The sequence below is a fragment of the Takifugu flavidus genome, unplaced genomic scaffold (assembly GCF_003711565.1).
Source record: "Takifugu flavidus isolate HTHZ2018 unplaced genomic scaffold, ASM371156v2 ctg382, whole genome shotgun sequence".
Classification (NCBI taxonomy): domain Eukaryota; kingdom Metazoa; phylum Chordata; class Actinopteri; order Tetraodontiformes; family Tetraodontidae; genus Takifugu; species Takifugu flavidus.
The window spans coordinates 54-27,268 of NW_026622003.1; the positions used below are offsets into that span (position 1 = coordinate 54).

At 44.8% G+C, this 27,215-nt stretch overlaps 2 protein-coding genes and 2 long non-coding RNA genes across 6 annotated transcripts; 1 reads left to right on the plus strand and 3 right to left on the minus strand.

Moving 5' to 3' along the window:
* Positions 1-1,869: 1,869 nt before the first annotated feature.
* On the minus strand, positions 1,870-9,323 carry LOC130520437 (ribonuclease inhibitor-like). 3 transcript variants are annotated; one of them, XM_057024154.1, is made up of 9 exons: positions 9,193-9,323; positions 8,090-8,266; positions 7,806-7,979; positions 5,807-5,980; positions 5,427-5,600; positions 4,725-4,898; positions 4,347-4,520; positions 2,941-3,114; positions 1,870-2,734 (listed from the first exon to the last, which is right to left on the minus strand). In XM_057024154.1, exons 1-9 carry the CDS (start codon positions 9,294-9,296, stop codon positions 2,680-2,682), a joined length of 1,380 nt encoding a protein of 459 aa, XP_056880134.1. In that variant the 5' UTR covers positions 9,297-9,323; the 3' UTR covers positions 1,870-2,679. The 3 variants fall into 3 exon arrangements, with proteins under 3 accessions (XP_056880134.1, XP_056880136.1, XP_056880135.1); XM_057024155.1 differs by lacking the exon at positions 1,870-2,734 and adding an exon at positions 3,647-3,819 and having other exon boundaries at positions 2,974-3,114; XM_057024156.1 differs by lacking the exon at positions 5,427-5,600.
* Positions 9,324-9,471: 148 nt separating this feature from the next.
* LOC130520436 (protein NLRC3-like) lies at positions 9,472-11,218 on the minus strand. The gene is made up of 2 exons (XM_057024153.1): positions 11,113-11,218; positions 9,472-11,012 (listed from the first exon to the last, which is right to left on the minus strand). The coding sequence occupies exons 1-2, from the start codon at positions 11,126-11,128 to the stop codon at positions 9,472-9,474; spliced, it is 1,557 nt and encodes a 518-aa protein (XP_056880133.1). The 5' UTR covers positions 11,129-11,218.
* A 6,475-nt stretch (positions 11,219-17,693) lies between these two features.
* LOC130520438 (uncharacterized) lies at positions 17,694-21,703 on the minus strand. The gene is made up of 3 exons (XR_008948840.1): positions 20,578-21,703; positions 19,272-19,377; positions 17,694-18,306 (listed from the first exon to the last, which is right to left on the minus strand). It is a non-coding gene; the product is annotated as an uncharacterized LOC130520438 (long non-coding RNA).
* A 434-nt stretch (positions 21,704-22,137) lies between these two features.
* On the plus strand, positions 22,138-25,224 carry LOC130520439 (uncharacterized). The gene is made up of 3 exons (XR_008948841.1): positions 22,138-22,319; positions 23,297-23,347; positions 23,424-25,224. It is a non-coding gene; the product is annotated as an uncharacterized LOC130520439 (long non-coding RNA).
* The last annotated feature ends 1,991 nt before the right edge of the window (positions 25,225-27,215 follow it).

Genomic DNA, 27,215 nt, shown 5'->3' on the forward strand with positions numbered 1-27,215 from the left:
GTCGGCCAGTGCCATGCCTGGGACTCTCGTGAGATCTATGCTGACGATGGTCGGGGTAGTGAGAGTCCTTGAGTGTATACGTCATTCACCTAACCCTAACCCCAACCCCTAACCCTAACCTAACCCTAACCCTAACCCCTAACCCTAACCCCTAACCCTAACCCTCTAACCCTAACCCTAACCCTAACCCTAACCTAATTTTTGGAGCCCAATGGCTACCCCCCACCCATCCTAATCCTAAACCTAACCACAGGATTTATTGTAACTCACCCTAACCCCAACCCCTAACCCTAACCCTAACCCCAACCCCTACCCCCAACCCTAACCCTAACCCCTAACCCGAACCCTAACCCTAACCCCAACCCCTAACCCCAACCCTAACCCCAACCCTAACCCTAACATCAACCCCCAACCCTAACCCCAACCCCTAACCCTAACCTCACCTCTAACCCTAACTATCTCTGATTAATTATCCCTCCCCCTATCTGATTCTGATTTCTAAATTGCCCATGGTCCTGTTCTCATTCCTAGCCTCATTGTTCCAACCCAAACCGATGTCCCCATACCCAAAACCCAATCTCGTGCCCGCTAAGCCTTGTACCCATCAATCAAACCCACCTCAAACTAAGCCAAATTTAACTCAGCCCGCATACGGGAGAGCCCAAATGAGGTAGGGTAAGAAAAATGGGACAAGTGCAGTGCCACATGGCCTAACGAGGCTAAGGAGAAGGTTGAAGTATCGGGAGGCAAAAGAGAGGAAAGGGAGAAATGAGGTTAAGGAAAGGGGGAGAACCAAGGAAAAGATGGCATGAAGAAGGAGAGGGGAGGAAGGGAAGGATGAAGAGAAAGGGTTAAGTTCAAAAGAGGGAAAAAGGAAATCAAAAGTAAAAATAAAACAGGGGAGATTTTACAGGGAAACAAATTCAATTAGAAACAGGGGAAACAACAAATACAAAAGATAAAATACAAGGGAAGGGAAGGGACATTTAAATTGAAAATAAAAAACATGAAAAGCAAAAAGCGAGGGGAGTATAAAAGGGGAAACGGAAATTAGAGACCTCAGAAGGTCCAAAGATTCGGAGGGAGCAACATCACCAAATTTAAATGATTAGGAAACGGGAGAAGGGGCAAAAAGCAACGGACCATTTTTATGTTGACGGCCAAGGGGCCACCATATTTAAAAGATCAGCCCGCCTGATGAAGGCCAAAACTGGCCGAAACGTCGCGGCACCAGGCTGATCGCAACTAAGGCCATAAGAGCCTCAATTTTTGGACACCCCACCACCTTAGGGTGGTGGACATTTAACTTTTGGGTGGGAGTCTCTGCCTGGGACCCCCTTGGATGGCCAGTGCTCTGCTTTCCAGGGGCTTCGCCCCAGGGGAAAGCCTAACCCTAACACCTAAACCCTAACCCTAACCCCAACCCCTAACCCCAACCCCCAACCCCCAACCCTAAACCCAGCCCCTAAACTCAACCCCTAACCCAACCCCTAACCCCAACCCCGAAACCCAACCCCTGACCCTTAACCTAACCCTAACCCAACCCCTAACCCCAACCCACCCTCCCCACACACACACAACACACACACACACACACCTATCCTGCCTCTTATACCCTGTCCTCCTCTCCTTTCTGATATGGATCATGTTAGCCAGTGGGAGGTGGAATGGGGACTAACATGCGTCGGCCAGTGCCTTGCCTCATCTCTCATAAAAAGCTACAAAGACGTTGGTCTGTCTAGTGAGAGACTGGGAGTACATATCTCTCATTCCCCTAACCCTAACTCCAACCCTAATGCTAACCCTAACGCTAACCCTAATGCTAACCCTAACGCTAACCCTAACCCTAATGCTAACCCTAATGAGACGTTTTTGGCGCGTGTCGCTCTTGATTTTGTGTTTATTTTTGCAGTAAACTTAAAGGAGGCCTTTTCCCTTTATGTTTGATTAAATTTAAGCTGATATTCCATTCTTCACATCTTAAATTTACAGTATTCATGGGAGTTTTATTTGGTCATTTTGCTTCTTTTTATTTCCTATTTCCCACATTTATTCATAGTTTTTATTAGACTGCAATAAATCCTATAACATTGAACAGACTGACTAAAGTCAAATGAGCTGTGGTTCCCACCGATAGCCGTCATTCTGATGGTTTTTGCTGGCTGCAGCTGAAATATTCCAATGCTCCATGTCACAGAGACAGTAAATACTAAACCCTAAAGATTCTGAAGGCATGATGTAAAATAGTAACGTATAATACAGACATTTGAAGAGACAATTAAGAGAATGTTTCCATGCTTCTAAGAGTGGCCGAGGAGCCATTTAGAACTTTATAAAGATGCATTGTGTGATACCAGGAACTAATTTAACTTCAAGGCGAAGCTGCTTCTGCTTTGTCGACCATCGACTGATCTCCTGAAAGTCCACCAGCGCCTTTTAAAAACTGAATTTTTCATCTATGGAGGGAGTAGACGGCAGATGTTTCCACAGATGCTCTTCACCAGTGGTCAGTGAGTGATGCAGCAGATGAGCGGGAGTTGACTGGCTACAACCAGCTACTGACTCAATATCTCCAGCCCATAGTGTGGATTCTCTACGAGATCAGACAGCAGCTTCAGCTCTGAATCCTGCAGCTGGTTCTGACTCAGGTCCAGTTCTCTGAGATGGGAGGGATGGACCTCAGCGCCGAGGCCAGAGAGCCACAGCTGATCTTGATAAACTGCAGCCAATCAATCTGAAAAATGCAGGATGAGGTTATACGGTGCAGGTCTGCATGTTATCTGCGTCAGTACTAAACCTACGTTAGTTCTTAGTTGGGTCAGACCTGAATTCACGATATTCCAAGGAATTTTTTTAATGTGGTGCATCACAGCAGTGTTGAGAACAGCCTCACTTCACCATCTTAGCAGCTGGTATATAGGTAGAAAAATGAAGACTGACCTGAGCCTCTCCAGTTTACAGTTTGGACTCTCCAGTCCAGAACAGAGCAGCTTCACTCCTGAATCCTGCAGCTGGTTCTGACTCAGGTGCAGTTCTCTGAGATGGGAGGGATTGGACCTCAGCGCCGAGGCCAGAGAGTCACAGCTGATCTCTGATAAGCTGCAGTCCCTTAATCTAAATAAAGAAGGGAAACCTTTATAAGGTTATAAGTGAAACCAGTATTAATCTGAAAGGTTAATCAAAGACATGATCTGCAAATATTTAATTTAGTTACAGGTTAAAAATGATAGTAATATGTAATTACCACAATTCCACCCTCTCAGGTTTGCACTGTTCCAAAGGAGAATATATATTGTTCTGGCCCTCACTCTTCCCAGGTTCTCCCACCTCTTTCCCTCCCATCTCATCATGGAGATCCATCTCACCTGTGGCTCATCTTTAAAGGCACAACCTGTCTTAGATGACTTCCTGTCTCCCTCACCATCTCCCTCCTCGTTGGCTGGTGTCTACCAGGCACCCTCACCTAGTTTTGTCTAATTTTGGTTACCATCTGTCGGCTTTTTCATTGTCCTTAAATCAGTTTATCATGAATAAGTGGTCCCCGTGTGGCCCTCCCTCCTGAAGGAACTGGGCACAACACACACACACTCAGAAAGTGTGAGGACCCTCGGATGGAATAATGGACATTTTTGAGAATGGTGTTTACCTCAGAGTTTCCAGTCGGCAGTTTGGAAAGTGAGAAAACCACAGAGCAGCTTCACTCCTGAATCCTGCAGCTGGTTCCGACTCAGGTCCAGTTCTCTGAGATGGGAGGGATTGGACCTCAGCGCCGAGGCCAGAGATCCACAGCTGATCTCTGATAAGCTGCAGCGCCATAATCTAAATAAAGAAGGGAAACTTTTATAAGGTTATAAGTGAAACCAGTATTAATCTGAAAGGTTAATCAGAGGCATGATCTGTAAATATTTAATTTAGTTACAGGTTAAAAATGATAGTAATATGTAATTACCACAATTCCAACCTCTCAGGTTTGCACTGTTCCAAAGGAGAATATATATTGTTCTGGCCCTCACTCTTCCCAGGTTCTCCCACCTCTTCCCTCCCATCTCATCATGGAGATCCATCTCACCTGTGGCTCATCTTTAAAGGCACAACCTGTCTTAGATGACTTCCTGTCTCCTCACCATCTCCCTCCTCGTTGGCTGGTGTCTACCAGGCACCCTCACCTAGTTTTGTCTAATTTTGGTTACCATCTGTCGGCTTTTTCATTGTCCTTAAATCAATTTATCATGAATAAGTGGTCCCCGTGTGGCCCTCCTCCTGAAGGAACTGGGCACAACACACACACTCAGAAAGTGTGAGGACCCTCGGATGGAATAATGGACATTTTTGAGAATGGTGTTTACCTCAGAGTTTCCAGTCGGCAGTTTGGAAAGTGGAGAAAACCACAGAGCTGCTTCACTCCTGAATCCTGCAGCTTGTTCCCACTCAGCACCAGTTCTCTGAGATGGGAGGGATTGGACCTCAGCGCCGAGGCCAGAGAGCCACAGCTGATCTCTGATAAACTGCAGTTAATCAATCTGAAAAATGCAGGATAGGTTATACGGTGCAGGGCTGCATGTTATCTGCGTCAGTACTAAACCTACGTTAGTTCTTAGTTGGGTCAGACCTGAATTCACGATATTCCATGGAATTTTTTAATGTGGTGCATCACAGCAGTGTTGAGAACAGCCTCACTTCACCATCTTAGCAGCTGGTATATAGGTAGAAAAATGAAGACTGACCTGAGCCTCTCCAGTTTACAGTTTGGACTCTCCAGTCCAGAACAGAGCCGCTTCACTCCTGAATCCTGCAGCTGGTTCCGACTCAGGTCCAGTTCTCTGAGATGGGAGGGATTGGACCTCAGCGCCGAGGCCAGAGAGTCACAGCTGATCTCTGATAAGCTGCAGTCACTTAATCTAAATAAAGAAGGGAAACTTTTATAAGGTTATAAGTGAAACCAGTATTAATCTGAAAGGTTAATCAAAGGCATGATCTGCAAATATTTAATTTAGTTCCAGGTTAAAAATGATAGTAATATGTAATTACCACAATTCCACCCTCTCAGGTTTGCACTGTTCCAAAGGAGAATATATATTGTTCTGGCCCTCACTCTTCCCAGGTTCTCCCACCTCTTTCCCTCCCATCTCATCATGGAGATCCATCTCACCTGTGGCTCATCTTTAAAGGCACAACCTGTCTTAGATGACTTCCTGTCTCCCTCACCATCTCCCTCCTCGTTGGCTGGTGTCTACCAGGCACCCTCACCTAGTTTTGTCTAATTTTGGTTACCATCTGTCGGCTTTTCATTGTCCTTAAATCAGTTTATCATGAATAAGTGGTCCCCGTGTGGCCTCCCTCCTGAAGGAACTGGGCACAACACACACACTCAGAAAGTGTGAGGACCCTGGGATGGAATAATGGACATTTTTGAGAATGGTGTTTACCCCAGAGTTTCCAGTCGGCAGTTTGGAAAGTGGAGAAAACCACAGAGCAGCTTCACTCCTGAATCCTGCAGATCGTTGTAACCCAGGTCCAGTTCTCTGAGATGGGAGGGATTGGACCTCAGCGCCGAGGCCAGAGAGCCACAGCTGATCTCTGATAACCTGCAGTAAAGCAATCTGAAAAATGCAGGATAAGGTTATACGGTGCAGGTCTGCATGTTATCTGCGTCAGTACTAAACCTACGTTAGTTCTTAGTTGGGTCAGACCTTAATTCACGATATTACAAGGAATTTTTTTAATGTGGTGCATCACAGCAGTGTTGAGAACAGCCTCACTTCACCATCTTAGCAGCTGGTATATAGGTAGAAAAATGAAGACTGACCTGAGCCTCTCCAGTTTACAGTTTGGACTCTCCAGTCCAGAACAGAGCCGCTTCACTCCTGAATCCTGCAACGTGTTGAAGCTCAGGTCCAGAACCCTCAGATGGGAGAGGTTGGACTTCAGAGCTGAGGCCACAGAATCACAGCTGGTCTCTGATAACCTGCAGTCCCATAGGCTAAAATAACAATTATTTTGAGAGAAGACAAATAAAAATCAACATGTACCAGAGCAAAACACAGCTTACAAGCAACAAACCTCTGGTCCTGCACCGGCTTATCTGCCGTATGTTCCTATTTGGGTTCTTTCAGGGCGGTTGGACAAGATCTACAGCGTATGTAAAGTGTGTGTAGGTCAAAATACCTTCCAAGTTTGTGAGACCACATTTCTCAATAGCACTCAACTCTTGTCAGGAGTTGGGACAAAGCGACCCACTCCTGATAGCTTGTGGGCGATGCTGCAGCGACCCTGCAATCCCTACACTCTCTGGTGAAACCAAATCAAAGGTTTTAGACACTGCTGGATGCTGGAAGGGTGGCTATAGTCTGGACGCATCGTTCCCCTGACTGCACATTTCTCCAACAATGATTGGCAGCAGGTGTCACTTGTTCTCCAGATGAGAGAAGGAAAGAGAGCCCCCCCACAGTGTGTTTGATTGCCCCACTGCAAGCTCAATGCTGCCAGAAAACATTGCAGGAGCATCAATTCCCCTCAGGGCATCAACAAGGACCTCAGGAAAAGGTGCAGCTGCCACCTACTAGAGACAAGCACACTGAGCTGAGATTCAAAGCCCTCTCCTCCCAAGAGAAGAGCTTGTTTGTTGGAGGCTCTTCTGGGCGATACCTGGTGCCACAGCTCCAGCTCAGCCCGTCTCTGGAGCTGAGGTGGAGCTTAGCAAGTTTCATGGTTCTCCACCACTCCTCTCGCTGAGGACCTTCTCAGCTGGTGGTTTCTGCTCCACCTTCCAAGTTGAGCAGGTGATACTTCTGCATTCCTGCCACCAGGGTCTCTGCAGAAAGAGTCTTCTCTACTGTTTTATATTATATTGTAGAAAATTAGGATTTTTGGTTGATGTCTTAGATGTTGTTGACTAAGAGCAGGTTTTTCTTTAATAACATAGAAAGATTCGAATAGAAGAGCAAATGTATTATTTTATGAGCTACTTCCACTACTATTATATACACATACTTCCATATTGTCTTAGATTGCAAGCTGCATTTATTGCATCGTTCATAGAAAGTCATATTTGTGAGGAGAAAAACTCCAATAAGGTCATTTTCTTAATGACCATTACAAAAGAAGGAGGCGATGAACAAACAGATTTATATAAAAATGTGTGAAAACTTATGGATGGAAACCTTTTTAAAATGGTTGCATTGTGTAGAATCGGTGTAGAATCAACTTGTTGACTTCTGATTTGGACTCCAATGGAAGTGAGGTGCAACAATTGTGGATGCTGAAAGCTTCAGATCTTCATGAAGGTTTCTGTGGTTGGACTGACCTGCTGCCCCTTTAAGAGGGAGGCAGGTTTGGGCTTCTGGCTGGAATGAAGCCACCTCAGATGAGAATGACTGCAGGCTTTCGGTACCAAGGTTTAACAGGGTGCTCACTTCACACTTGGGCTTTTCTCTTTTTTGGGATGGGTTTTCTCAGTAGAGAAGGGGCATGGCACACTGCAGCAGCTTTCTTTTTGGGGTTTCTAGTTTTCCTTCTGATCTTTAAAAGACAGGAAGAACCATTTTTGATTGGTCTGAATGTTTGGGCGGTTTTGTGGCCAGCCTAAAATAAAACAAGACAAATCTACAACTGATACTTCCTTTCTAGTCATTGAGACCATCCTCACATGGGACAGATTTCCACAACCAATTTAATACTGCAAATCTGTCCTGTGTGGTCTTTTTTCTGAGAACTGGAACACTACGTTTATAACAAAGATCAAACATGTAAACAGTTATTGTCTAACTAGTTACACCTGGGAAAGTACTGGATCATCTCTGACTGACCTGAGAGTCTCCAGCTTACAGAGAGGATCCTGGAGAAAACCACAGAGCAGCTTCACTCCTGGATCCTTCAGCTGGTTCCCACGCAGCTCCAGAACCCTCAGATGGGAGGGATTGGACCACAGCGCCGAGGCCAGAGAGTCACAGCTGATCTCTGATAAACTGCAGCCTCCCAGCCTGGAAAAGGAATAAATGGGGCAAATAAAAACACATTTCTAAATATGAAAATGAAGGGAAAAGCAGAAAATGTAAAGAAATTTAGAAAAGGCCAACAGAGGCCTCCTGACCTGAGCGTCTCCAGTCTGCAGTTTGGATGCATCATTGCAGAAGACAGGAACTTTACTGCATCATCTGTCAGGCTTTCGTTCCTGATTAAGCTCAGCTCCCGTAGATGAGAAGGGTTTGACGTCATTGCTGAGGCCACAACTTCCCAATCACTCTTTGAAAGAACACTAGCAGACAGTCTGTTGTGTATGAAACAAAAATAGTGAGTCAAACTTTGGGATTTCTAATCAACTTATCTGAGAATCTACCTCAACACAAATGTAGCTCATTTCCTGGAAAAGCTAAATTCAACACCGTAGAGCAACAGTTTGAACGACCATCAGATCTGAAATGCAACTGAATTATTCTCAACATCTGTCTTATGTAGAACAGCTCATAATTACTCAATATTTAAAATGATTGTAGCAAATGGTTTAAAGAAACGTGCATCTTTTTATCTGTCTATCGGCTCTTTGGATATTTTGCATTTCATCCAATTTGTACGATGGTGCGTCAAGTCTTAATTCAGCGATCCGATCGATGACATCAGAGTCTCTGGTTGCATCGATTGCCCTCAGCTTCTGTTATATCTGCCTGTTTCCCTTCAAATCATTTTCACTGCACCTTTTGTTGCTAGTGATGAAGTTGCCACCTAACGGGTGTGGAAAGGGTCAATCAACTTTGTGGGTCACATAAAGGCTCCAAACGTAACCGCCACAAAGACCTAAAACACCCATTTAAACCAACGAGGCCGGCTGTTTTTACGTTGAACAAATGAAGCAAAATAGTCACGTGTCATTAGTTAAAATGTGTTTTTCTGTCGTTAGAATACGATGTATACAAACAAACAAAAGTTATTTAATGACATGACAGTAATTTCATGATAGTCAGTTAACTTGTGGCTCCTATTATTCCTGCCTTATGTTGGTTTGTCTGGATTGAACTTTGAACTTATATCCAGCCAGTGTTGAACATTTCTGGATGAATTGTTGTTGTTTTTAATTTATGGACGCTGCAATGGAGATAAAGAATTGAAGGAATGACCACTGGAGGGGGTATTGCTGCCTGACATGATCAACTCGCTTGATTTAAACGCCGATGTCCGGCCCCAAAAATCTTTACTTACACGACCTTCCTGCAGTTCCTCACAGCTGGAATCAGGCGACGTCGTCCCTCATCTGAGGTCTTGTACCGCTGCAGGTTCAGCTCATCCAGAACCTCCTCTGACATCTGCAGCAGGTAGACCAGAGCTGAACAGTGGATCTCTGACAGTTCCTCTTTGATTTCTTCTTTGACTTCAGGAACTCTTGGATCTCCTGATGGACTGACTGATCCTTCATCTCCATCAGACAGTGGAAGATGTTGATGCTTCTGTCTGGGGAGATTTCATCACTGTTCACCTCCTTCAGGTTGTTGAGGACCTTCTGGATGGTTTTGGGTGGCTGTTCCTCTGATCCAACAGTCCACCCAAGATCCTCTGATTGGACTCCAGAGAGAGACCATGAAGGAAGCGAACAAACAAGTCCAGGTGGCCATTTTTACTTTCAAGAGATTTCATTAGTGCTCTCATGAGGAAGTCATCAAGAGACGTGACTGGATCGTTATTTAACAACCCAGCAAACCAGGAAAAGTCCTTTGGTTCAGAATATTTTAGGAACTGATTTATAACTGCTATGTCTTTCCTGGTGTAACGGTGGAACATGTAGACGGCAGCCAGAAACTCCTGAACGCTCAGATGAACAAAGCAGTAGACTGATTTCTGGAAGATCACACTCTCTCTCTTGAAGATCTCTGTGCAAACTCCTGAGTACACCGACACCTCGGAGACGTCCAGTCCACATCGCTCCAGGTCTTCTGAGTAGAACATGATGTTTCCTTTCTCCAGATGTTCAAACGCCAGCCGACCCAACTTCAGAAGGAGTTTTTTATCAGCCTTATTCAGTTCCTCTGGTCTCTGCTTTCCTCCATACTTCTGCTTCTTCCTCTTTATCTGAACCCTCAGGAAGTGTGAGTAGAGGTCAGTCAGGGTTTTGGGCAGCTCTCCTCTCTGGTCTCTGGTCATCATGTCCTCCAGAACTATAGCAGTGATCCAGCAGAAAACTGGGATCAGACACATGATGTGGAGGCTCCTGGAGGCCTTGATGTGTGAGATGATTCTCTTGGACAGATCTTCATCACTGAACCTCCTCCTGAAGTACTCCTCCTTCTGGGAGTCAGTGAAGCCTCGTACTTCTGTGATCCTGTCAACACACGAGGGAGGAATCTGATGGGCTGCTGCAGGTCTGGAGGTGATCCAGATGAGAGCTGAGGGAAGCAGGTTCCCCTGGATGAGGTTCACCAGGAGCACGCCAACGGACGATACTTGTGTGACATCAGAGATGAGCTGATGCTTGTTGAAACCCAGTGAAAATCTGCTTTCATCCAGGCCATCAAAGATGAACAGAAGTTTCCAGACAGTCAGATCTTCTGCTCTGATCTTCTGTAATGTTGGATGGGAAACATGAAGCAGTGAGAGAAGACTGTGCTGCTCATCTCTGATCAAGTTCAGCTCCCTCCATGAGAGCGGAAGCACCAGACTGATGTCTTGGTTCTCCAAACCTTCTGCCCAGTCCAGACTGAACTTCTGCACTGAGAAGGTTTTTCCAACGCCGGCGACACCGTTGGTCAGAACCACTCTGATGTGTCTCTGTTGCTCAGATAAGACTTTGAAGATGTCCTGGCACTTGATTGGAGTGTCCTGGATGTTCTTCTTGGAGGTTCTCTCAAGCTGTCTCACCTCATGTTGTGTGTCCACCTCCTCACTTTGTCCCTCAGTGATGTAGAGCTCAGTGTAGATCGTGTTCAGCAGGGTTCCACTTCCTGCTTCATTAGTTCCTTCAGTCACATGTTCACATCTTCTCTTCAGACTCATCTTATGACCTTCTATCACCTCCTGCAGATCACTTCCTGAACATAAGTAAACCAATGATTTCCATCTGTAATAAATCATCAACACAACTACAAATTCATGACATCACAAGTTCAACTTTATATTGAACAGTTTTACTTTGTTTGGGCTTCATTTCAGCATCTCCAGATCTGCTTCCAGATTGTGAACAAGAGGACTCTCCTGGTGGAGCTGACTGGTCCCAGTTTGATAGGATGTGCTCCTCCTCTCACTATGAAACACATCTCTATTAGTCCTTTGATTTATAGGATGAAAAAACCTGATCAAGACTCAATATTGTTCCAGCATTTATGTCTGAATTCATCTTTCAATTTAAACCTGATTCTTGTTTCTAATCAACAATATTCACATTAAGTCTGTAACTATATGACTGTCTGAGGTTTAAGTGTTAAACATCTCCAATAATAAACTCACAACCTGCTGCTGTTAATGTGACTAACAGCTGGCACACAAACACATCATCACGCTTTAGTTTTCTTACATTTGGTCTGAACTTCTGAAGTTATTATATCAGTTTTGGACTGGTCACTCTTCAGGGACACACAGCTGGGCACTGTGGACTCTGCTCTGTCCTCGTCCATCCTGAGGAAACATCAGAAATAGTGATGAGACTGTGATGAAGGTAAATAATCTGTAGAGGTTGGAGTTCAATAATCCCAATTCACTGCATTTTTGTCAAACAGGAACATTTCTAATCCATTCTGGATAACAACTGAATCAATAAATCAATGATGTATCTGTATAATTTTCATGTTTTCAGAGTTTAAGCTGCTTTTTTTAACTGTTCCCTGCAGTGAGAAAAGAACTGGCACCTTTTCCAGCCCCTCATCCTGCAGCACTGAATGTGCTCTAAAGTTCTTTCCAGAGCAAACGTCTCTGCACTTGCAGCAACATGTTGTAGTCATGGATCCGAGAGGAGAACCGGATACAGGAAACGCCCCCACTTTGATCCCAAAACCCAAATGGTGGCCAACGGTGGTCCGGCAACGACGGGGACGCTGGTCCATCGGCCCGACAACACTGGTTTTCCACAGGCCAACATGGTGAAAGGACTGTCTTCAGCTCAGCCAATAAATTATTTGGTGCTACATAAACATGCTAGTCAGGACTTTTTAACTTCCCTCATTTGTTCCCCTCTTCAATTATTTCTATGATCCAAGTCCTCAAAGATCACTGCTCTATTTAAAATAGATGAAAGAAATGACACCCACTCCTGCATTTCTTTCACAGTGGTTCCACAACATAGAACAATAAACCACTGTGAGAAAACGTGCAACATGAACCCAAAATCCTGTTGGTGTCCTGTGATCCTGTGTGGATTTAGTTATTTAGTTTATTGTCTTAAATTGTCCGGCTGAGAGATGCTAACTTGCCCACGATTAGATGTTGTTTGACAGGTAATACCAAAATATCCAGCTGTGACCTGGACTGTTGAACAGCTCTAATAACTCTAAGAGCGTTTCACCTGTCACAAAAATGTTTTTAAATGTTGTTAATACCTGTTAAGACTCTCTACAACGTTAACAGCATAATACTCTCTTCTGCCCTCGGCTAAGCGCGTTAGCATCGGCAGCGAGCTAAACATATGGCTTCAGTAACCACTCGTGAAGCGTTCTGTGGTTTTAAAACGATCCACTTTATTTTTGTAAAACTGCAAGAAAAGGATCACAATACTTAACTTTGGTTTCAATGTAAAAACGTACATTTTGAGTAGCGGCTACAATCGTAAAAGATATTACTTACAGATTATGCCTTTGAGAAGTGCAAAAGTAAAAGAAGTAACCGGATTGGATCCAAGAGCAGCCCGTTTTCCGTGTTCCGCAGCACTTTTATCTGTCTCCACCCTACTCCACTAAATGGCAGCGCGACAGGAGCGACTGTAAATTGACAACTTACATCTAACAAACAAACCTCCGGAAAAGGAACAAACAACACAAAACTGAGGGACAGAACATACTCACTTTACACTCACCTTGTCGCTCTTCCTGCTTCGTCTGAACAGAATACTTTCACTTTCACTTTTAAAACCTAATCAACAGCTTTATGGCGTATATATTACTACCATTAAAGCGCTCTGGGAGGGTTTAAAGTTCTTTTAGGATCAGTAGCAAAGGGCAGAAAAATAAACTAAACTTCACTTAGAAAGACTATTCAACAATAACTAAAGCCAGACTATAAGAAAGTTAAATAAGCCCTATTCATTTATAATGTATAACGATGTTTTGTGCTAAAACTAAATATGAAGTCTAGTTGAATTTTCTTAAGCCAAGAATTCTTCAGCTCTATGCAGCTCTTCAATAGTAACAAAAATGTTTTCAAATCTTGATTTTATCTCCAAACACAACTGTCAATTATTTTCAATAATACTCTTCGTTTACACTCACCTTGTCGGTCTTCAGTCTTCCTGCTTAGTCTGAAAGGAATACTTTTAAAAACTCGTTTGTTGGGTTCCCAGTTTCTGGGACCGTTGTTGCTGGTGTCTACCTGCAGGGGGCGTGGAGGAGCCGCTCATCAGCCACAGTGGCCCCGCAGACACACGCACCTGCGGTCTCTCTTCAATCTCCCGTTAGATTTAAGGACAGAACTCCCGTCTGCCAGCGGCGGAGTGTTTTCGGCCTCATCGCCAAACCCTGACTTCTGTGGCTTGACTATTTTTGAGAGTTTTCCTAGCGGACTTGTTTTGGACTCTCTCGAGGTCTCTCCGCCTCTCTGTGAACGCGGACCGAACTGTTCTTGTTCACTTTAAAATAAAGACGCTTTTCGGACACCATTCTCCACCATTATTCAACCTGGTTAACTAAATAAGATTTATGAAGCTTTACAGATTTTAAAGACTTGTAAACGCAGCATATTTCTGCAGCCCTGGAGTCCAGGAGGAGCAGCAGAGGTCAGAATGTGTCGGAATTTTTGGAACTTCTTCAGCTGCGTTGAGCTTTAAATCTTCACCTGTCGCTCCCTTTAAGCTCTAAACTTTGCGGTTCTGTGTGTAGTTTGTTGGTTTGAATATTTTTGATGGATTCTGATGACGACCGAAACTATAAATGACAAATAGTTTTTCTACTGCGTCACACATTTTCATTATTTATTGTCATTTTGGGGTCTAAACTGGACCAGTTCTGTGAGCTGTTTTGCTTTTTCTGTGGACCAGATGTTCCAGGCAGGTTCCATCATCGGACACAGACGGAGACAGGTCACGTGACAACAGTCAGCCTTTAGTTCTTTATTACAGGAGGATCTGGTTTATATACAGACATGAATCTGCAAAATACTAAAAAGTATATGAACCCAAAGTACTAAAAAGTCTACATCCACGCACACGTGTGTATTAAGTGTTTATACACATGTTTGCGCGTACGTGCACACTGTATATTCATCTAATAACTGTTAGTTTCTAAAACACCAAAGTAGAGTCACTGAGGCACGGCTTCACCTCCTTTACACCGAGGTTTCCCTGAGCAGGTGTGATGAACTGTTGCAGAAGGAAAAGCATGGAACATGTTAATAATCAGACACAAAAACACTCCAGTTTATTGTCTGACGGCATCAGTGTCTCTGGTTGCATCTGTCTGAGGAGCATTGTGAAACCAGGAGCAGTGTAAATGAGGGGGGGGGGGGGGCAGTGAGTGGATGCTGCATTCATCAAACACACAATAGTCAGAAGAGAAGAAGGAAGAACAGAAGCCCGTGTTCCTCAGTGTTGGTGTGGAGACGCCTGTTTGGAGGAGCAGGAAGCAGGCTGGACTCTTCCAGCTGGCTTTAATGCCACTTCTCTTCTGAGAACCTCCCAGCAGCTTTCTCTCCACCATCTTTTTACGCTGAAGCTTTTTGATCATTTCAGGTCAGATGTTCTTGGACTGAGGTTAAACATGTTTGTTCTTGTGCTCGGAGCGAACCGACGATCCTCTAAAGTCAGGCATCCTAAAGGTGGATGTTTTCTGAGGCCTGGAGGCTTTAAAGTGGCGCTTTTACCCACTTGTCCTCGTTCTGTTGGAAACTTGATGCAAAAACCTTTTCTGGAGCTTCATGTTCTGTTTTTAGAAGGAATGAAATGGTTTCATCAGCGCTGCCGGGGGCTGAGCAGGCTTCATAAATCTGAAGCTCTGAGATCCTTTAAAGATCTCCTGGAATCAGCAGATGGGGGTTTGATCAAAAACTGTAAGAATCAGTCAAGCTATCAAATCTTGACTCAGCCCAAGCGTGAACCAGTCCATCCAGAGCTGATTATGGCTCAGCCAGGAGGAAAGCACGGCCTGGGGGGGTTCATATGGAGCAGGCACACTCTGGCTCTATTGCTACTGAAAACAGCCCTTCAGCACAGCAGCCTGGAATACAGTTCTGGAGAACACCTGTTCCCAACAGAACCTGTTTAAAACGGGACCAGTAAAGATGCCCGGCGTGACCACGACCACGGGGAGAGGGGGGGGGGGCAGAGACAGGCGGTAACGCCGCTGCCCACCGATTCACCTGAAACAACAAAACCCCAGCAGCTTGGACCCAATATGGCAGCGTGTTCCTCAGAAAAGCTCCTCAAACTCTCCCCACAGCTTCATTGCTAAACAGGATTTGGGTTTTTTTGTCCGTGCTAAATGGAAAGTGTTTGTCCTTTGGTGGTCCAATAGGACCACGATTTGGATGGATGGATGATTTGATGTTATTGAGAATAAAAACAGCTGAAAATGGAAGCAGAGATGTTTCAGAGCACCAGAGTTCAGAAAGAGTTTCTAATCAAACACCGCCTGTTCAGAATGATGAATGGATGCATTTTTATTTAATTTAGACTAATTTAGACTAATTTTAACATCCTTTATGCCAGTTCCATAGAGCGTGCGCACACACACACACACACACACACACACACACTAGCAAAGATGATATCCAAACAGCCTAATAAATGGGAGTCAAAAGAAATCATTTAAAGCTCATATGTCAGAGTCAAGGTCGAGGGTTTTCTATGGCCCCCGGGATGATATTGATTTATTATTAGAACCGGCCCACAGGCCGCAGATGTTTTACACAGGCTCAGCTCAGAGCCGGACCCCCAACATTGATGAACTCGTCCAAAAGATGAGACACCACCAAGTATCAGCCTCAAACAAGTGAACATTAAGCTGCAATAACACATTTACAATTATTACTCAGCTCAAGTTTAAAAGTTAAAGGTAAATATTTTTCACTGCACATGTGCCTTTTCCTTGAAGAAAGTGTTGTTTTTGGTGAATAGATTTTTGCACTTTGGTATTGTATTTCAATCCAATTATGTTCTAAAAATATTTCAGTTGAGTGAATGAAATTGCTGTTATAATTTTTTTCTTTGAAGTAAATTTAGCCCACTTTTGCTAAATGAGAAAATATACTGATGGTGCCTTGAATAATATTGCTTCATTCATTTAATGTTCATGTTATGGGGATTTTTATAGAAAGCAAATTTGTCTTTTGTGCCTCTTGAAAATTAAAAATGACTGACAGAGCCATAAGAAACTATTGCTTTATTTATCTGATCATATTGTAAAATATTTGTTAGGTTTTCAGTTGGTTCAATAGACCAGGGGTCACCAACACGTTGCCCGCGGGCACCCATCAGAGAGGAGGTGGAGGAACATCTGGATGAGACAGTGCTGGAACCCCCACTGGAAGAGGAAGAGGAACATCTGGATGCGAAGGTGCTGGAACCCCCACTGGAAGAGGTGGAGGAACATCTGGACCCAGAATCGACATCGGGACGGAGATCGGAACTCCTAACATGAGGCCGGAGAAGTGTTGGCCTCCTTTATGCTTCTTCGCCACCGATTGTATGGCACAAGGAACACATTACAGACATATAGCTGCAGACGGCTCATCACAAATCAGCTAAACTATGAAAACTTAGTTCATATAGGATTCGTATTTGAACATTTAATAACAACATAAAGAGAGCAACACCCTGATCTGAGGCCCAGTCAAACCTGGCCTCTGGATGTGGGCGGTGTTGGAGTCTCTTCTCAGTATTTTAATGGTAAACGTGAAAATTAAAAGATAATATAACAATGGCTAAGTTAAATGGAGTATTAGTTTACAAAATCACTGGAAAAATATAACCTTGTTTTTCTTCTTTCCATGACCTGCCTCTTCTGACTGCACCTGTAGGTTACGATAAGGTTGAGGCATGTTGAACCCTCAACATGTTACTGTAACTGTCCTCCAGGTTAGGGTTAGGCAGCTTGGCACTGCCAGGTCTTGATGTTCTGACTGGCCCTGAGCACAAACACCTGACTCACTCATCCATCCCACTTGCTTGAAAAGACCACTTCAAATTCCAGGAGGTTGTGATCTTTGGACAGTGGAGATCCCCACTGAACCATTACCATGACTGTGGGACAAACCACTGAATGTTAATGAATCAAAAATACAAATTTTTAAAACAATCTTCATTTTCAGCATGAGCTTTCTAACAATCCTGTTAGTACAGCAAATATGCTTGTTACAATGTCAACCTTGTTGAACAGAGACACCATGATTGCCAACATGTTAATTGACAGTTATTTTAGCCCTAAAACAGACTGATCAAACTCTAAAACCATATTAAATTATCCTGTCATTAAGGACCCCAGCACTACCTACAACTGCAGTGGTTATGTCATGGCTGCCTCAGACCCAGGGCATGATGGGTAACTGATCACATGGTTACAGAGAATGACAGAGCCTGCTGGTGATGTGAACTTTATTCACCCAATAACAAACAAGATCAACAAAAATACATCCCATCATAATTACAGGCACTGACCACATAAACAGCCCCACTCCTTTCATATTGGCTGGTCTGGACCTCAAAGTGTTAAACAGTCGCCTTGTTGCACCCATTTCCATGGTAACAGACATCCATTTTCAGTTCTGTGTGTGCCTAAAGTCTCAGTTCAGAAGTGCTAAATTTAGGTTTTAATGAACATTTGAATCAACCAACCAAGATGAAATTTAGCGGCTCTTGGGCTCAAGCTAACTATGTGCTAAATGGTTGGAGGAATATAGTGTGTAGTTGTATGGTGGGGGGCCAGGGTGGTTGGGGGAAGGGCAGTAAAGAATTGGAGCTTGGCTTCCTGCTGGTAATGCCCCCCAGTGTGCAGAGGGTGGGACACAGGGATAATAAATAGGAGGAATGATGAGAGGGGTGGGGAGAATGAATAGTGTGTGAAGGTAGGGGAGGGGCAGCAGACAAGTAGGTGGGAGGGAGTGGAGGTGCCAGAGAATCCTGGTACAGAACAGAGGAGCCTGGGTTAGTCGGGCTGATGGGGGGGGGGCCTTCCATGGAAGGGGTGGGGCCTGATGAGAGAAAGAACATCACTGAAACAGCTCGAGGAGCCCACCCGCCTACATCTCCCTACCCAGAATCTACCAGAAGCATGGATGGGCAGACAGATGGACCTGGTGCCAGTGGTCAGTATGGTTCTCCTATATTAAATGATGGATCAGACCAGAACAAATAAAGGTATAAAGGTGGAGCAACTGGGAGAAGAACAGAACCAGGTCAACGGTTCGAATTCCTGTGTGCTCACACTAAAGAATTATTGCATAGTATACCAACAGACGGCTGTGTAAATTCTCAGTCATCCAGGTCATTGTATCCAAGGTAGTTTTCTCTGTCAACTGGACTGGGTTTCTTCTCTTGAAGACGTTTCGCCTTCTATCCAGAAGGCTTCTTCAGTTCTGAAATCGCTGGGGAGAGAGCTTGAAAATATATAGCCCCTGTGGACCATTCTGGCCAGAGAAGACCGCTGGTTTGAAAGGGGGGTCAAGGAAGCTATCCATGTTAAATTGGAGAAACCATCCTTGAACAGAGGTGGTGGCCTGAGGCACTTCCTATCACCCACATACAATGCAGTCCTCCACTCCTTCCAACAGCAAAACAAACATTCACACCATTCCAGGAGACCCAGTGACTCATCACCATGTGATCCAGCAGACAAAGGGGAGACACCTCAACAGAAACTAGGTGAACGACCCGACCAACGACCCTGCTAACGACTCTCAGGTGACCACCCAGATCATTAGCATGCAAATGGTCCACAGGGGCTCTATATTTTCAAGCTCTCTCCCCAGCGATTTCAGAACTGAAGAAGCCTTCTGGATAGAAGGCGAAACGTCTTCAAGAGAAGAAACCCAGTCCAGTTGACAGAGAAAACTACCTTGTACCAACAGAAATATGATGATTTTCTAAAGCTTTTCCAAGGAATTCAAGCACCTGTGCACAGCTGTGAGGTAGCCACCAACACAAGAGGGCGTATTACCATGAGAGGGCGACTCCTGGCTCAGGCAGGGCCCGTAGTGCCAGAAGGGGCCCTCTGCTGAGTTGCTAGCATGCGCCTGCTGCTGCCAGTAGCTCTGGTGGTACCGCTGGGAAGGAGGGACAGAGAGGTGAGGACCTGCTCATTTGTAAGAAATGAAGTCTATGAGAAATCTCTTACGTGAACTCCTAAATTGAAATAATACTGGACGGACGGACGGACGGACGGACGGACGGACGGGGACACACACACACACACACACACAAGTTAAAGTAACCAATGAGCGATTGTGGCTCACCATATCTGGCATCAAACCACACCTGGACCACATCTGAAACCACCCTCTTGCTCCATTTCATGCTCCCTACATAGTAAACAGGGCGAGTAAACTACTAGTGACCTCCCTGATTAACCAAAAACTGTGGTACTCCTATCAATACCGCCAGATCTACGTGAGCACCGTTCAAGTCAATTTAATTGTTCAACTATAAAACTTCAACTGGCTGCTTCTTGAAGAAGCCTTCTGGATAGAAGGCGAAACGTCTTCAAGAGAAGAAACCCAATCCAGTTGACAGAGAAAACTACCTTGGATACAATGACCTGGATGACTGAGAATTTACACAGACAACTGGCCGCTTGTTGATGTTCTATTGTCTCATTAATAGTTAATTTGTTATGCAATAACTAGCTTCGTGTCTAGCTTCTCGTGTGAGACCGCAAAGTTTGATGGGATATATTTCTTGTTTGAGGCGCATCAGTTGTGCACTACTTTTCTAAAGTTCATTATAGGAAAAAGTGTTCAGAGTAGGGTGGTGCAATGATCCTCATTTAGCATTCAGTCACCCTCATTAGTGCAGTATACAGGAAACAGAGGTGGTTTTGGACACAGGCTAGAACTTGCAGATTATTGAGCTAATGGTAATGTTAGCTCGGTGAATGAATTCAGAAATTCTTTACTGTGTGTGTGTGTGTGTGTGCTTGCTGGCAGGTGAGCAGCTGCAGTCACTCGTGATGAAGGTGAGGAGGGGGAGGATGAAGAGGAAGAAGGTGAGGATGAAGAGGAGGAAGGTGAGGAGGGGAAGATGAAGAGGAGGAAGGTGAGGAGGGGAAGATGAAGAGGAGGAAGGTGAGGAGGGGGAGGAGGAAGGTGAGGAGGGGGAGGAGGAAGAGGAGGAAGGTGAGGAGGGGGAGGAGGAGGAGGTGAGGAGGGGGAGGAGCAGATGACAGCGCGAGGTTTGACCTGAAACAGTTCTGATGTCAGGTGTTGGTTGATGATTTGAAGCACTCGTATAGTGAAACTCATCGTTACCTGCTGGGTGGAATGCAGCCCTGGTCTTGCTGGGGAGTCTGCGGTTTCTCCTTCCTGCTCATCCTTTCACAATAAGATGAAAATGGTCACTACAGGTCAGAATGACTGAGGAGACGACAGCTTGATCTTGTCTGATTTCCCCATCACAAGTTCATCCGGCAGCTACAATCATATTTTTCCCTAAACAGTCATAGCAAAACTAAACCAACTGATCTGATGGTCAATCTCATTAAAGGAAGCAGAGATTAACAGATATACAAAGGAACACTTTGAAAATACATCAGTATCAATATGAAAAGGGTCGGGCAATGTCTTAGGAATGAAAGGATGGCAGATCTTTGAATGGAGTTAAGTTTTCAGCCTCTAGAGCAGGGGTGGGGAACCTCCGGCCTCCGGGCCGTATACGGCCTACGAGACCATTTCTACCGGCCCGCAACGCAATAAGATTTTTATATTTTATATGTACACTTATACATTGTTCGCTAAACTCCGCGAGCTGCGAGTAGCAGCGGTAGCGTATTTTTGCCTTTCGTATCCTGAAATTTCTTTCGTAACGAGGAAATATTTTCCCGTTTTCTGAGATAAAACAGACGGTTATGTTATGTCCGAGTCAGGGTCAGTGAACACAGCATGTGATGTACGTAGTGGGCTGGACTGATTGACACGGACGAAAAATGCTTAGCGAAACACGCTAAACTCGAGGAGTTGAAAGGACAGATGAGTTTGGATAAAATTAACGCTCTTCGCCGGAGTTTGGAGGCTCAACAAGCAGCTTTCACACGACCATGTGCCGACAGAGAGAATATTACGCGTGCAAGTTTTGTGGTGAGTGAATTAATAGCCACGAAGCTGAAACCTCACGCCGAAGGAGAGTTCGTGAACGCGCCTCGTAGCCGCCGCTGAGGCGCTCGCGCCGTACAAAGTAAAATTGTTTCAAAGCGTGAATTTTTTTTCGTGAATAACTATTGAACTAAGACATATATTGTTATGATTCCAGTGGCTAACGGTATGTTTTTATGGTCAAGTATATGTGGGACTAATATTTATGGTGGAAATCACAATATGCCAGGAATTGTTGCGCTTGGCGGAGGTCTGTGCTCTCCGAGTGCTTTCTAGTTGTTGTTGTTGTTATTGTCTTTATCTTTCTTTCTTTTTCATTTATTTTCTTGATTATCTTGTTGTATTGCAGTTTTTGTGAGTAGAGGCCTCGAACAGGCCCTTACGGGTCTCTTGCCTCAACTCTGCACCTCTTTTTATTGTTTTGTATGATCATGAAAACATATTTTACTTGTCATTTTATTCTATTTTTTTGGTGATTTTTATATGCATGTGTGCTAAATAAATAATTCAAACTCAAATGCAGCAATCATGAGACTTAGTAACACAGTGGTTATAGACTTTTTTTTTTGTCTTTTTTTTTGCATCCCTAGGTATGTGTTCATAATAGTATGGCCCTCGGAGGACTTTATAAAAATTAAAATGGCCCTCAATATGAAAAGGGTTCCCCACCCCTGCGTTAAAGGGAGAAGGAAATAAATGAGTAGAATACTGATTATTGCTAATACATGCGCAATACAAAGTCAATATGTGAGTGCAGCATTATTTTTCATATGATTATGTTGCATTTCTTGCATTCAAGAAACTTTCTTTGTGTTTAGTTGTTTTACTCTCAGAACTATCATCAGAAGATCCGGCAGGATTGTGCCAACTTCATCCGAGCCAACAGGTGCAACTCTGAACAGGTGAGTCGATTCAGATTTATTTTGCTTTAGGAGTTTTGATGGTTCATGTCCAGATGGATTTTTTTTGTTAAAATAAGTGAGAGCAACGTTCACAAAGGAACAAAGGCTTAGAGGGACCAGATGGTAGAGCAGGGGCCTCGGGGATAAGGGTGTGTATGCTCAGAGGTGTGCATACTTTTAACTTTTGATTAAGCTGAATGTGCGGTGCTCTGCACCAACTTGGTCGTTGGCATATGCACGTTTTTAGTGCTTTTGGAGCCGTTGGTGACCCACAGGGGTGATGCTGGGAGACCATTAATGTCCACAAGCTCGTTCCTGAGGGTGGTGTGCCCATTAGTGATAAACACCTGAACAAGGAACACCCCCAGGTCTGAGATTACATGAGTGGATGTAAACGTGTGTTTGGACTGGTTAATAGGGATGGGTGAGTACTGATACCAGGTATGCGGCCCATTTACTTTAGTTCATAAAACCCCAACGTATGTGGAGTAGTGCTCTCTGGCAGTTGATGGTGGTACCGCCGCGGTGTGCCACTACCGTAAATCACCCCCTCACGTCCTGTTTAAACCAACATCACACTGCTCACAAACGGCTGACCAAAATATCACCTGCAAAATTCCAGTTTCACGAGGTGAAATAAAGAGTCCTTCGTTTGAGGTTTTCTGCCGGTCTGACCAGCTACATTGGATCAGCCGATATTTTTATTCTCATCGATCCGGTCAATGAGGTTTCTGTCCTTTAGAAACTGTCCAAGAAGCCCCTGTTCATAGAGTGGATGGTTTGTTTAATCTCATTTACTCTGAATATGTTTCACTGCAGCGGCATGTTTGATGGTTTGAGTTTCAAACAACTTTATTGACAAGTCACATAGTGACCTGCTTGTTGCTGACCTGTTCCTGAGCTGTTTGAGGCCTTTAACCGTGGAAGGAAGTGTGTCAAGAACCCGACTCAAGCTGTTCTTGTCTCATTAATGTCAGTTTGTTGAAGGATCCTTCGAGAAGTACCTGGAGCGTCTGGAGGACCCAAAGGTGAGTCTGTCATCAGGTGGGTGTTAATGGTTCAATGATCGTGGCAGGTGTTGATGCCCAGTGATGGTGTTTTCAGGAGACGGTGGGTCAGGTGGAGATTACAGAGGCGGACTTTGTTGCCAAGGTGAAGCAATTGAATGTTTTCTTGCAATATGGAACTGAAGTGGGTTTCACAGCCTGAAATGTGATTCAGTGCTACCTTGCTTGTTGCTTAGGTTATGCTGTGTCACTCCATTAACGGACATTATGATATAGTTTACCCGAAGCGCTACCCCATGTCTGCTGCCCTCTGTCAGTGTGAGTGCAACCTTCTGAGATGTGTTCTCAACCATTGATGACTGCTAACACCTGAGTAACATAAAGCAGTGGTCATCAACCCAGTCCCACAGAGCCTGAATCCTGCCTGCTTTCACCTGGGATCCCAGTTTCCTTTGTACAAACTGAGTAGAACAGAAAAGGTGCCTGGATAACAGCCCTTGTAGGACTGGTTGGATGAAAAACACACATGTCGAAGCTGTGAATCACCTGAGTCAGAACTGAAACTTGACTTCTCGTCACTGGAGTCTGGACATGTGCAGGAGGGTTGTTCTGTGGACCAAGCTAAGTTCAATGTTTGTGTGTAGCTCTCCTCTACGAGCTGCTGTATACCAAAGTGTTTGGTTTGGAGGAGGTGGAGCTCTGCCAGGCAATGGAGGCTTTTAGAGTCGGAGAGCGTCGCTGTGGAAACAGCCTGTCCGAGTGTCGGGATATTGATGTTGGCCATGACACGCCAGAGGTGCGTGTGTGCGTGTGCGTGTGTGTGTTGCACTAGAGTGGCAACAATGAGGAAAAACCCCCAAAACAGGTCTGGTTTTACATGTGGAGGTAATTTTAACTTTCTCCTATCTTTTTGGGCTGGTGTTGGCTTGAGTCATGTTCACTACTGGCAGTATGAGGTGAATCCTTAACCCTTCAGAATTGGCACAGGTTGTCCAACTCCTCCAGGATGGCACATCCACACGTGCCATGGCAAGAAAATTGTTTCCCAGCACAATCTCCAGAAGAGGGAGATTTTAAGAGACAGGCAGTCACTCTAGGAGAGCTGGACAGGGCCGTAGAAGGTCCTCAACCCATCAGCAGGACCGATACCTGCTCCTCTGTGCAAGGCGGAACAGCTTGAGCACTGATCATGTCCTACAGAATGATTTCCAGCAGGCCACTAGTGTGACCGTCTCTCAGAAACAGACTTCATAAGGGTGGCCTCGGGGACCGGCCTCGGGGACCGGCCTCGGGGACCAACGTCTTGCCACTGGTGCCCTGTTTTCACAGATGAGAGCAGGTTCACCCTGGGCACCTGTGATAGACATGAGTCTGGAGAAGACAAGGAGAACACTATGCTGCCTGCAACATCAGTCACGTTTGGTGGTGGGTTTAGGGGCATATCCACGGAGGGATGCACAGACCTCTACTGGCTAGAAAATTGCAGTCTGAGTGCCATGAGGTATTGGGATGAACTCCTTCAACCCACTGTCAGACCATCCAATGATGCAGTAGGTCCTGGGCTGCTCCTGATGAATGAAAATGCCTGGCCTCTTGCCACAAGAGTACGAGGCAGTACCTGGAGGATGAAGGAAGTGATACAATTGTGTGGCCTTCATGATCACCTGATTTTAAACCCGATAGAACACCTCTGGAATATCATGCTCTGTCCATTAGGCACCGGCAGGTTCCTTCTCAGACTTTCCAGGAGCTCAGGGATGCCCTTACACAGATCTGGGAGGACATGCCATCCGTTTCCTCAGGAGCACGCCACGAGGTTGTCGAACTAGCATACAAGCACATGGGGGCCACACAAGATATCGACAACTTTACTCTGATTTTTTTTCTTTTTTTTGACTGTATAGAGTTAAGCCCTCTAGAGCAGGGGTGGGGAACCCTTTTCATATTGAGGGTCATTTTAATTTTTATAAAGTCCTCCGAGGGCCATACTATATGAACACATACCTAGGGATGCAAAAAAAAGACAAAAAAAAAAGTCTATAACCACTGTGTTACTAAGTCTCATGATTGCTGCATTTGAGTTTGAATTATTTATTTAGCACACATGCATATAAAAATCACCAAAAAAATAGAATAAAATGACAAGTAAAATATGTTTTCATGATCATACAAAACAATAAAAAGAGGTGCAGAGTTGAGGCAAGAGACCCGTAAGGGCCTGTTCGAGGCCTCTACTCACAAAAACTGCAATACAACAAGATAATCAAGAAAATAAATGAAAAAGAAAGAAAGATAAAGACAATAACAACAACAACAACTAGAAAGCACTCGGAGAGCACAGACCTCCGCCAAGCGCAACAATTCCTGGCATATTGTGATTTCCACCATAAATATTAGTCCCACATATACTTGACCATAAAAACATACCGTTAGCCACTGGAATCATAACAATATATGTCTTAGTTCAATAGTTATTCACGAAAAAAAATTCACGCTTTGAAACAATTTTACTTTGTACGGCGCGAGCGCCTCAGCGGCGGCTACGAGGCGCATTCACGAACTCTCCTTCGGCGTGAGGTTTCAGCTTCGTGGCTATTAATTCACTCACCACAAAACTTGCACGCGTAATATTCTCTCTGTCGGTACATGGTCGTGTGAAAGCTGCTTGTTGAGCCTCCAAACTCCGGCGAAGAGCGTTAATTTTATCCAAACTCATCTGTCCTTTCAACTCGTCGAGTTTAGCGTGTTTCGCTAAGCATTTTTCGTCCGTGTAAATCAGTCCAGCCCACTACGTACATCACATGCTGTGTTCACTGACCCTGACTCGGACATAACATAACCGTCTGTTTTATCTCAGAAAACGGGAAAATATTTCCTCGTTACGAAAGAAATTTCAGGATACGAAAGGCAAAAATACGCTACCGCTGCTACTCGCAGCTCGCGGAGTTTAGCGAACAATGTATAAGTGTACATATAAAATATAAAAATCTTATTGCGTTGCGGGCCGGTAGAAATGGTCTCGTAGGCCGTATACGGCCCGGAGGCCGGAGGTTCCCCACCCCTGCTTTAACGTCTGCTCATCAGTCCTTAATGACTGTATTTCAGGTGAACTGCTAAACACGGCTGCAGCTCCCATAGCTCCGTGCTAGCCCAGGTGCTAGCTCACCTGTTCTGATACGGCTCGGAACAAACTAGATGCGTCTCGCGCCACCATCTTCCGGTACAGACCCAGGCTGCACAGGTACTCGTCCATCTTAGCGAAATATTTCTTAAAGCCGTTCGGCATCCCTCCACCTGTGTGGTAAGAACACAACACACACACAAGACGAGTTGGGACTTTACTCCATGCACCGCCCGCACACACAGGTGAGTTTAATCACAGCTGATCACCTGCTGTAGCCACGCCCACCGCCAGGCGCGCGCTTCCAAACCAAAGCGGCGAAGTCTGTAAACCAACAGTTCCCAGTGTAACGGGGCTTTTGTGTTATGTGTTATAAAGCGTTTCTGATTACACAAAATAGTGTCTGTTGCATGCTCAGCTGTCAGAAATACATCATTTCCGGTGTTTAGCGATGGGTTTAGGAGCTCCGTCCTGCATTTCTTCTTCTGTGGTGCCCCTATAAAAGTGATGGCGATCCCTCCACCTCTCCCCTTTTGCACATTACTCTCGCGGGAGAGGTGGATGTCTCATTCTCCATCACGTCAGTTCAGATTAGTTACGTTTGGTTCTGGGTTCATCCATTTACGTATTATGATTGATTGTTTAATGTTTTTTTTCTCCATGAAATACAACAATGGAAACATACCAGTACATAAACATGATGTTTGGACAGTGTTGACCGCTAGCTTACTCTGTGTTTAGGAACTGGAGCAGGCTGCTAACTGTCTA